This window comes from Triticum aestivum, chromosome 2D (genome assembly GCF_018294505.1).
Source record: "Triticum aestivum cultivar Chinese Spring chromosome 2D, IWGSC CS RefSeq v2.1, whole genome shotgun sequence".
Lineage (NCBI taxonomy): Eukaryota > Viridiplantae > Streptophyta > Magnoliopsida > Poales > Poaceae > Triticum > Triticum aestivum.
This window is the reverse complement of record NC_057799.1, coordinates 440,413,439-440,423,935: the sequence shown is the minus strand read 5'-3', so window position 1 is coordinate 440,423,935 and position 10,497 is coordinate 440,413,439. Positions and strand designations below refer to the sequence as shown.

General features: G+C 41.6%; 1 protein-coding gene across 2 annotated transcripts; it reads right to left on the bottom strand.

Moving 5' to 3' along the window:
* Positions 1–659: 659 nt before the first annotated feature.
* LOC123053689 (uncharacterized) lies at positions 660–3,484 on the bottom strand. Of its 2 annotated transcripts, XM_044477216.1 has the most exons (5): positions 2,186–3,484; positions 2,032–2,094; positions 1,909–1,935; positions 1,067–1,827; positions 660–994 (listed from the first exon to the last, which is right to left on the bottom strand). In XM_044477216.1, the coding sequence occupies exons 1-5, from the start codon at positions 3,379–3,381 to the stop codon at positions 978–980; spliced, it is 2,064 nt and encodes a 687-aa protein (XP_044333151.1). In that variant the 5' UTR covers positions 3,382–3,484; the 3' UTR covers positions 660–977. The 2 variants fall into 2 exon arrangements, with proteins under 2 accessions (XP_044333151.1, XP_044333150.1); XM_044477215.1 differs by having other exon boundaries at positions 1,067–1,935.
* Between the last annotated feature and the right edge of the window lie 7,013 nt (positions 3,485–10,497).

The window sequence follows — 10,497 nt, the reverse complement described above, 5'->3', positions numbered from 1 at the left end:
GACCAGTGACAAAGTGAACTTGTATGCAATTTATTAGTACCCTATATTACTCAATGCTTTATTCTCTCATTTGACCAAGTGACAAAGTTAACTTGTATGCACCTTGTTTGTGAACTTGTATGGTGAACTATGCACCTTCTTTGTTTGTGAACTTTATGCACCTTGCTTGGAACTTTTGGTGGACATTGAGGTATGGGTTCGGCTCCTCTACAGTAATGTTATTACTCTATTGCTCTCAAAATCTACCGTTAGTTTCAATCCAAATACTCTCTTTCATCTGCCTTAATTATGTTATTAATAAAAAAAACTGTAACGATGCAGGAAGAACGGCAGTCCTCCGGCCGCGGCCGCGGCGCCGTGCGTTTCAGTTTCACACGCACGACTGACGGCTGAGCTGGCCGGCGCGAGCAGCCGGAGGACTGCCGTTCTTCCTGCATCGTTACAGTTTTTTTATTAATAACATAATTAAGGCAGATGAAAGAGAGTATTTGGATTGAAACTAACGGTAGATTTTGAGAGCAATAGAGTAATAACATTACTGTAGAGGAGCCGAACCCATACCTCAATGTCCACCAAAAGTTCCAAGCAAGGTGCATAAAGTTCACAAACAAAGAAGGTGCATAGTTCACCATACAAGTTAACTTTGTCACTTGGTCAAATGAGAGAATAAAGCATTGGGTAATATAGGGTACTAATAAATTGCATACAAGTTCACTTTGTCACTGGTCAAATGAGAGAATAAAGCATAAGGTAATAGGGTACTAATAAATGCTTGCTCCCCATCAATCTGCCGAATCAAGAAGAAACCCCAAAGCATGTGGTTCTGGTTACTTCCTCCTGATCAATTCCTTCGACTTGATCAACCAGAGGTGTGGCACAAAGGACATGTTTAATTTCCACCGGTCTCATGCTCTTACAGGCGTTTCCTCAGTCTCAACCCGGACTGCCGTTATCCATAGCTGATTCTTGGGTGGTCTTTATTGAACTTGCACACCTGTATATACAAGAACATTACAGTTTCATAAACTGATCACCATGCATAATTGAGAGAGAGAGAGAGATTCACCTTGCACCACCCAAAGCAAGATGGCACCAGAGTCCACCTCTTTGCCAGCATAATCCAAAGACATTCTTTCACTCTCCCATTGTTTACTCAACCATGAGAATGGCAAAAAGATTGGGCCTTTGAGGTACACATGATCATTTTCAAAGAGTAGTTCATAAGCAGCAAGCCCGCAATTTGAGCATGTGTAGATAAAACCATCAACAAACACACATGCGCCCTTTAAAAGGCTGTGTCTAGGCATAGGCCTTGGTAGGTATTCTCCCCATTGAGTCCAAGGTATGACAACATGCCACTGCTTGGCGCCCACCTCAAAGAGAAGACAAGAACATGTGACACTATCAGAGACTATAAAGGAATCATCACCCACTGCTACATATCCCGAGAGCTTGACCTTCCTGTCAAGAACATTAGACTGGTTTGTGTGATAGCGCACCCATGAGGTGGATCCAGGAGGAGAAACACGGTAGGCCTTGCGGTAAACTTGGAGAGTCTCGGTAAGAGCAAAAGTTGCTCGACCAACTCGGATAACCATAACAAAAGGATCAACGGAAACAGGTCGGCGTGCAAGTATATCCATAGTGTGACTTGTGGTGTCCAGATTAAACACATCCATGCCATCTTTTAGGAAGGAGATGGCACATAGTTTTGAGCTACTCAGAAAAAAGTGCCTGGGACCATCATCATCTCCATGTACAATGTAATGTGGTTTGAGAGGAGGGGCTCTTTCTAACATTGGAATCTCATCCATCTTGATTTCATATCTATAGATAAATGATTGTGAACAACCTTGGCAGATAATAAACAAGAGATCCTTGTCAATATGGATATGTGGCTTCACGTACTTAGGAGGACTTGGTGGGAGATAATGCCTGCATGCAAGAGGCAAAAAATATGTCATGCACTAAAAAGCTTTTAAGGCACAAGAAGTTGGGACACACAAGAAACTTGAAACCAAATATCTAGACCTGCAAGGATCATCAAGGACTTCTTCCTGGAGTTGAGGCAACACCTTGTCGTCCATATACTCTCTAGGGGATTCATTAGTGGACAAAAGATTAATTTGTAAGCAAGAACAAAATGAATACATGGATTAGTGGATTAGTGAAGAGAGAAACTTACTGCACAAAGCATAATTTAAATTCATCCATGTGTTTCATGGGCAACATGTCCACCCGACGGAAGGTGGAGTGGAGGACCTTGACATCCCCGGGCAGGGGACCAATTTGGAAGGTGGTAACAATGGCATGTAGGTAGTCACACCCGCATGAGAGGTCGAGGCTGATCCACACAGAGCACATGACCCCCCAGCCCAGATGGGTGAGGAAGCCATCTCCTTTCAATGTAATGAAAGGACAAACAGAGTCAATCCTCGCAGGTGGATGCAGCTTGAGCCTTGTCAGCCCTCTCTCTTCCTCTTCATCTACCACCGTGAGCTTGTATTCGTAGACCACGTTGTTCCAGAGCATGTAGATGGCATTGCTTTCTTGTGCGTACAAGCCACGGCCATTGATAGGGAGGTAGTACTCGTCTGAAGTGTGGGTTACCTTGGTCCACTGGATCTCCGGGGTGGCCGAACAATCGAAGGTGAAGAAAAGGCCATTTTGGAGGGAGAGCAAAATCAGCGTGCCCCCATCCAGGCCATGGCCAGGGAGCACCACGTAGCCCTGGAGGAAGCTACCATCCCAGGTGGGGAGGGAGCGGTCGAATTTGCAATCTTCCTTGAAGGGTCTGCCAACCAGCTCCCAACGACCTCCCGCTGCATCCTCTTCCTCTTGGGTGAAGAGGCGTTGCATGACCAGGTGGAAACTGGAGACAGAAAGCTGGATCGCGGACACCGCCCATATGTGGCCGTCCGCGGAGATGGGCATGCACCGGCCAAGCGATCTCCAAGCCAGCGGAGGGAGGGGCCGCAGCTTTTCCTCGGCTTCCAGCTGCAGCTGCAGGGCGTGGGTTTGCTCGTTCTCCACCTGCTGCACGACGCAGAGGGAGCGGCCGTCTGGAGCCAAGGCGGCGTCGGCCCTCAAGCTGCACCCCGGCGGCTTTTTGAGGTCGTGAAAGATCTCCAGCACCTCGTTGCTCCGACCGGAGATCCGCCCTGATCTCGCCACGCGAAGACGGTGGAAGCGTAGGTCGCCCCTCGTGACGCCGACGAGCAGCGACCAGGCAGGGCCCTCGTCGGCATAGAAGGGAATATTGACGAAATCCTTGCCGGGGGCGACCTGATGAATCGAGGTGGAGCAGCTCCCCTCCCCTTTGCTCTCCTCGGCCGCCACCATATTCCACTCCTCCCATTTGCTCTCCTCCGCCGCCGCCATCTTCGGGTTAGGGTTAGCCTCCGCGGCCGCTATCTTCCACTCCGAGTCGCTCTTCGCCGTGGTCACTTCGGGTTAGGGTTTGGGATTTGGGGACAAGTCTTTTTTTTTTGAGCCAAATTTGTGGACAAGTCTGGGTGACTAAATCGGCGGGGTGATTGGTGCTGGGCTGCTGGCAATACGCCTATGCCACGAGCCCATCAGGCACACGCTGGCGACAGTTGGCCGGCCCAACTTTATCCATTTGATTTCTTAAACAAATATTAAAAGGCCGGTGCTAGGGGGAGCTCATATTGGACGCTCTTTGCGTCAAACTGGCGTCGCTACGCACAGGGGGTAGTCTGACTGGGCCGGCCCATCGCGCTGTACCACTGGAATCAAAAGAAAGCAAAAACGGTGGGAGGCATGTTGGGAGGAATCGTACCGGCAACCAACAGATTGGAAGAGCGTGCTCCCAGCCACTCTAACTAACTAGCATTGTTTGTAGTGGAACAGCCCGCATCGAAAATAACTTAGCACAAGGTACAACCGGACTTGACTACTGTGTCGAACCGGAATTAGTTACTGTAGTGAACAACTTTTTGAATGTACGATTACGCAAACATTTCTGGAATTTGTGACATTTCTTTAAAGGACGAACATTTTTTGAATCTTGAGAACAAATTTTGAAACAGAGAACAAATTTGGAAGCACGAACAATTTTTTAAAGCACAAACATTTTTTAAATCTTGAGAACAAATTTTGAAACGGAGAACAAATTTGGAAGCGCGAACAATTTTTTAAAGCACGAACATTTTTTGAATCTTGAAAACAAATTTTGAAATAGAGAACAAATTTGGAAGCGCGAACAATTTTTTAAAGCACGAACTTTTTTGAATCTTGAGAACAAATTTTGAGATAAAGAACAATTTTGAAAAATCCCGAACAAATTTGGAAGCGTGAACAATTTTTTAAAGCACAAACATTTTTTTAATCTTGAGAACAAAATTTGAAATAGAGAACAATTTTGAAAAATTCCAAACAAATTTGGAAGTGCGAACATTTTATAAACATTTTCTGCATTTCAAAAGTTTTGAACTTTTTTCTGTAACGAGAACAATTTTTGAATTTTGAGAACATTTTTTCAAAAACAGAACATTTTATAAAAATACGAACAAAATTTGAATATTTTGAATTTCTCTTGAAGAAAAGGAAAAAGAAATAAAACAAACAAAAAATCAGGAACATTTTTCGAAAATGTCAACATTGTTTTAGAAATATGAACAAATTTTTATAAAAAGAACATTTTTGAAAATTATGAACCATATTTAAACTTTTTGAAAAGCTTAAAAAGAAAAAGGAAAAAATATTAAAAAATAAAAAACAAAGAAAACGAGAAAAAAGAAATAACAGAATAAGACTGTGAAGAAAAACCAGAAAGAACTAGTAAAAGGAACAAAAGTTTTTTGGAATTTCCACAAACTGTTTTAAGTTTTGTCGTCGCCTTTAGTTTCTTTAAGTTTAGCACACTGTAATTCTTACACATCGACGAGCCAGTCGTGGTGGCTACCGCGGCGTGTACCTCTATAGGAGGTAGTCGTTTCGATCCCTATCGCGACCATTTTTGTGGTTTTTTAATCTGGCGAAGCGAAACCATTTTTTGCGGTTTTGCGAAGTGATACGCCTCCAATGTATCTATAATTTTTTTATTGTTCCATTCTATTATATTATTTGTTTTAGATGTTTTATATGCATTAATATGCTATTTTATATTATTTTTTGGGACTAACCTATTAACCTAGAGCCGAGTGCAAGTTTCTGTTTTTTTCCTTGTTTTTGAGTTTTACAGAAAAGAAATACCAAACGGAGTCCAAACGGAATAAAATTTCCGGGATGATTTTTCTTGGACCAGAAGACATCTACGAAACTTAGAGATGAAGTCAGAAGAGTCCCGAGGGATCCACAAGCCCTCAGGGCGCGCCCTAGAGGGGCGCCCCTGGCTTGTGGGCCCCTCGGGAGTCCACCGACCTCCTTCTCAGCTCTATAAATCCACAAATATTCCCAAACTACCAGAAGCGTCCACCAAAATACTTTCCGCCGCCGAAACCTTCTGTACCCGTGAGATCCCATTTTGGGGCCTTTTCCGGCATCCTGCCGGATGGGGATTCGATCATGGAGGGCTCTCTACATCAACTCTATTGCCCTTCCGATGAAGCGTGAGTAGTTTACCATAGACCCACGGGTCCATAGCTAGTAGCTAGATGGCTTCTTCTCTCTCTTTGATCTTCAATACAATGTTCTCCTCGATGTTCTTGGAGTTCTATCCTATGTAATCTTCTTTTGCGGCGTGTTTGTCGAGATCCAATGAATTGTCAATTTATGGTCAGATTATCTATGAATATTATTTGAGTCTTCTCTGAATTCTTATATGTGTGATTTGATATCTTTGTATTTCTCTTCGAATTATCGGTTTGGTTTGGCTAACTAGATTGGTTCTTTTTGCAATGGGAGAGGTGCTTAGTTTTGGGTTCAATCTTGTCGTGTCCTCACCAGTGACAAAGTAGGGGTAGCGAGGCATGTATTGTATTATTGCCATCATGGGGATGAAGATGGGGTTTTCATCATATTGCTTGAGTTTATCCCTCTACATCATGTCATTTTACTTAAGGCGTTACTCCGTTCTTTATGAACTTAATACTCTAGATGCATGCTGGATAGCGGTCGATGTGTGGAGTAATAGTAGTAGATGCAGGTAGGAGTCAGTCTACCTGACACGGACGTGATGCCTATATTCATAATCATTGCCTTGGATATCGTCATAACTTTGCGCTTTTCTACCAATTACTCGACAGTAATTTGTTCACCCACCGAATTATTTTCTTTCAAGAGGGAAGCCTCTAGTGAAACCTATGGCCCCGGGCCTATTTTCCATCATATATTTTCAGATCTATAAACCAAAAAAATCAAAAATACCTTGCTGTGTTTATTTACTTTTACTTTGTTTTACGTTTTAGTAATCTTTTATATCTATCTCTATCAGATCTCATCCTTGCAAGTGACCGTGAAGGGATTGACAACCCATTTATCGCGTTGGGTGCAAGTGTTTGATTGTTTGTGTAGTTGCATAGATTGGAGACTTGTGCGTACCTCCTACTGGATTGATACCTTGGTTCTAAAACTGAGGGAAATACTTATCTCTACTTTGCTGCATCGCCCTTTTCTCTTCAAGGGAAAACCAACGCAATTAAAGTAGACAAAGGCATATCACTAGGATCAATAGGAGCACTCTTACTAGCAATCAATTTCATAAGTTCGTCCATCTTTCCACTTAAAGTATTAATTTCTTCAATCGCATGCACTTTTTTACTAGTAGAAGATCTTTCGGTATGCCACTGAGAGTAATTTGCCATAATATTATCTAGGAGTTTAGTAGCTTCTCCTAATGTAATTTCCATAAAATTACCACCCACGACGGAATCTAAAAGATTTCTAGATGCAAAATTCAATCCGGCATAAAAAAATTGAATGATCATACATAAACTTAAACCATGAGTAGGGCAATTTCTTATCATCAATTTCATCCTCTCCCAAGATTGGGCAACATGTTCATGATCAAGTTGCTTAAAATTCATTATATCATTCCTAAGGGAGATGATCTTAGTGGGAGGAAAAGGATATAAAAGCATGTTTACACTTATTCCATGAATCAATACTATTTTTAGGCAAAGATGAAAAGCAAGTTTTAGCATGATCTCGTAGTGAGAACGGAAATAGGTTCAATTTAACAATATCATTATCCACATATTTTTTTATACCACACAACTCAACGAAATTATTTAGATTGGATGCGGCATCTTCACTAGGAAGGCCAGAAAATTGATCTTTCATAACGAGATTCAACAAAGCGGCATTAATTTCACAAGATTTCGCACTAGTGGCGGGAGCAATCGGAGTGCTAATAAAATCTTTATTATTTGTGTTGGAAAAGTCGCACAACTTGGTATTCTCTTGAGTCATCGTGACAAAGCAAGCAATCTAGCACACATGCAATCAAAAAGCAAACGAAAAGACGAACAGAAGAAGGGCGAATAAAAAAGGCAAATCTTTTGGTGTTTCTCTGAAAACGTTTTAGAAGTGGGGGGAGGAAAATGAGAGGCAAATGGCAAATAATGTAATGCAAGAGATGAGAGTTTATGGTGGGTACTTGGTAGGCTTGACGTAGAACCTCCCCGGCAACGACGCCAGAAATTCTTCCTGCTACTTCTTGAGCATGCGTTGGTTTTTTCCTTAAAGAGGAAAGGGTGATGCAGCAAAGTAGAGATAAGTATTTACCTCAGTTTGAGAACCAAGGTATCAATCCAGTAGGAGGTACGCACAAGTCTCCAATCTATGCACCTGCACAAACATCAAACACTTGCTCCCAACGCGATAAAGGGGTTGTCAATCCCTTCACGGTCACTTGCAAGGATGAGATCTGATAGAGATAGATATAAAAGATTACTAAAACGTAAAACAAAGTAAAAGTAAATAAAACGCAACGAGGTATTTTTGGTATTTTTGGTTTATAGATCTGAAAATATATGATGGAAAATAGACCCGGGGGGCATAGGTTTCACTGCAGGCTTCTCTCTTGAAAGAAAATAATACGATGGGTGAAAAAATTACTATTGAGCAATTGATAGAAAAGTGCAAAGTTATGACGATACCCAAGGCAATAATTATGAATATAGGCATCACGTCCGTGTCAGGTAGACCGACTCCTGCCTGCATCTACTACTATTACTCCACACATCGATCGCTATCCAGCATGCATCTAGAGTATTAAGTTCATAAAGAACGGAGTAACGCCTTAAGTAAGATGACATGATGTAGAGGGATAAACTCAAGCAATATGATGAAAACCCCATCTTTTTACCCTTGATGGCAACAATACAATACGTGGCTCACTACCCCTACTTTGTCACTGGGTGAGGACACCGTAAGATTTAAACCAAAACTAAGCACCTCTCCCATCGCAAGAAGAACCAATCTAGTTGGCCTAACCAAACCGATAACTCGAAGAGAAATACAAATATATCAAATCATGCATATAAGAATTCAGAGAAGACTCAAATAATATTCATAGATAATCTAATCATATATCCACAATTCATCGGATCTCGACAAGCACACCGCAAAAGAAGATTATATCGAATAGAACTCCAAGAACATCGAGGAGAACATTGCATTGAAGATCAAAGAGAGAGCAGAAGCCATCTAGCTACTAGCTATGGACCCGTAGGTCTGTGATAAACTACTCACGTTTCATCGGAAGGGCAATAGATTTGATGTAGAAGCCCTCCGTGATCGAACCCCCCTCCGGCAGGATGCCGGAAAAGGCCCCAAGATGGGGTCTCATGGGTACATAAGGTTACGGCGGCGAAAAAGTATTTTGGTGGCGCTTCTGGTCGTTTGGGAATATTTAGGAATTTATAGTGGAAGAATTAGGGTTGGAGGAGCTCCGAGGGGCCCACAAGCCCTCAGGGTGCCCCCCTTATGGCTTGTGGAGTCCTCGGGACTCCCCTGCCTTCAACTCCAAGTTTGCAGGGTGTCTTCTGGTCCAAGAAAAATCATCGCTAAAGTTTTATTCCGTTTGGACTCCATTTGGTATTCCTTTTTTGTAAAACTCAAAAACAAGGAAAAAAATAGAAACTGGCACTGGCACTGGGCTCTAGGTTAATAGGCTAGTCCCAAAAATTATGTAAAGTAGCATATTAATGCATATAAAACATCCAAAACAGATAATATAATAGCATGGAACAATAAAAAATTATAGATACATTGGAGACGTATCAAGCATCCCCAAGCTTAATTCCTACTCGTCCTCGAGTAGGAAAATGATAAAAACAATTTTTTATGTGGAATGCTACCTAACATACTTATCCATGTAATTTTCTTTACTGTGGCATGAATATTCAGATCCATAAGATTCAAAACAAAAGTTTAATATTGACATAAAAACAATAATACTTCAAGCATACTAATAAAGTAATCGTGTCTTCTCAAAATAACATGGCCAAAGAAAGTTATCCCTACAAAATCATATAGTCTGGCTATCCTCCATCTTCATCACAGAAAGTATTAAATCATGCACAACCCCGATGACAATCCAAGAAATTATTTCATACTTTTGATGTTCTCAAACTTTTTCAACTTTCACGCAATAGATGAGCGTGAGCCATGGATATAGCACTATAGGTGGAATAGATTATGGTGGTTGTCGAGAAAACAAAAAGAAGGAGATAGTCTCAGATCAACTAGGTGTATCAACAGGCTATGGAGATGCCCATCAATAAATATCAATGTGAGTGAGTAGGGATCGACATGCAACGGATGCACTAGAGCTATAAGTGTATGAAAGCTCGAAAGAAACTAAGTGGGTGCATCCAACTCGCTTGCTCACGAAGACCTAGGGCAATTTGAGGAAGCCCATCATTGGAAATACAAAGTTCTATAATGAAAAATTCCCACTAGTATTTGAAAGTGACAACATAGGAGACTCTCTATAATGAAGATCATGGTGCTACTTTGAAGCACAAGTGTGGTAAAAGGATAGTAGCATTGTCCCTTCTCTCTTTTCTCTCATTTTTCATTCATTTTTTATTTGGGCTTCTTTTGGCCTCTTTTATTTTTTTAAGTCCGGAGACTCATCCGAACTTGTGAGGGAATCATATCTTCCATCATCCTTTCCTGACATGGGATAATGATCTAATAATGATGATCATCACACTTTTATTTACTTACAACTCAAGAATTACAACTCGATACTAGAACAAAGATATGACTATATGAATGCCTTAGGCGGTGTACTGGGATGTGCAATGATCAAGAGAGACATGTATAAAAAATATGAACGGTGGCCTTGCCACAAATACTATGTCAACTACATGATCATGCAAGGCAATATGACAATGATGAAGCGTGTCATAATAAATGGAACAGTGGAAGTTGCATGGCAATATATCTCGGAATGGCTATGGAAATGACGTAATAGGTAGGTATGGTGGCTGTTTTGTGGAAGTTATATAGTGGGTTTAATGCACCGGGAAAAGTTGCGCGGTACTAGAGAGGCTAGCAATGGTGGAAGGGTGAGAGTGCGTA

Bases quoted from the DNA above. Each gene is read 5' to 3' on its own strand.
- LOC123053689 (XM_044477215.1), bottom strand. From the start codon at position 3,381: ATGGCGGCGGCGGAGGAGAGCAAATGGGAGGAGTGGAATATGGTGGCG. The intron at 2,095-2,185 runs GTAAGTTTCTCT...TGAATCCCCTAG, and splicing joins TTTAAATTATGCTTTGTGCA to AGAGTATATGGACGACAAGG. The intron at 1,936-2,031 runs GTCTAGATATTT...TCTTGCATGCAG, and splicing joins GTCCTTGATGATCCTTGCAG to GCATTATCTCCCACCAAGTC.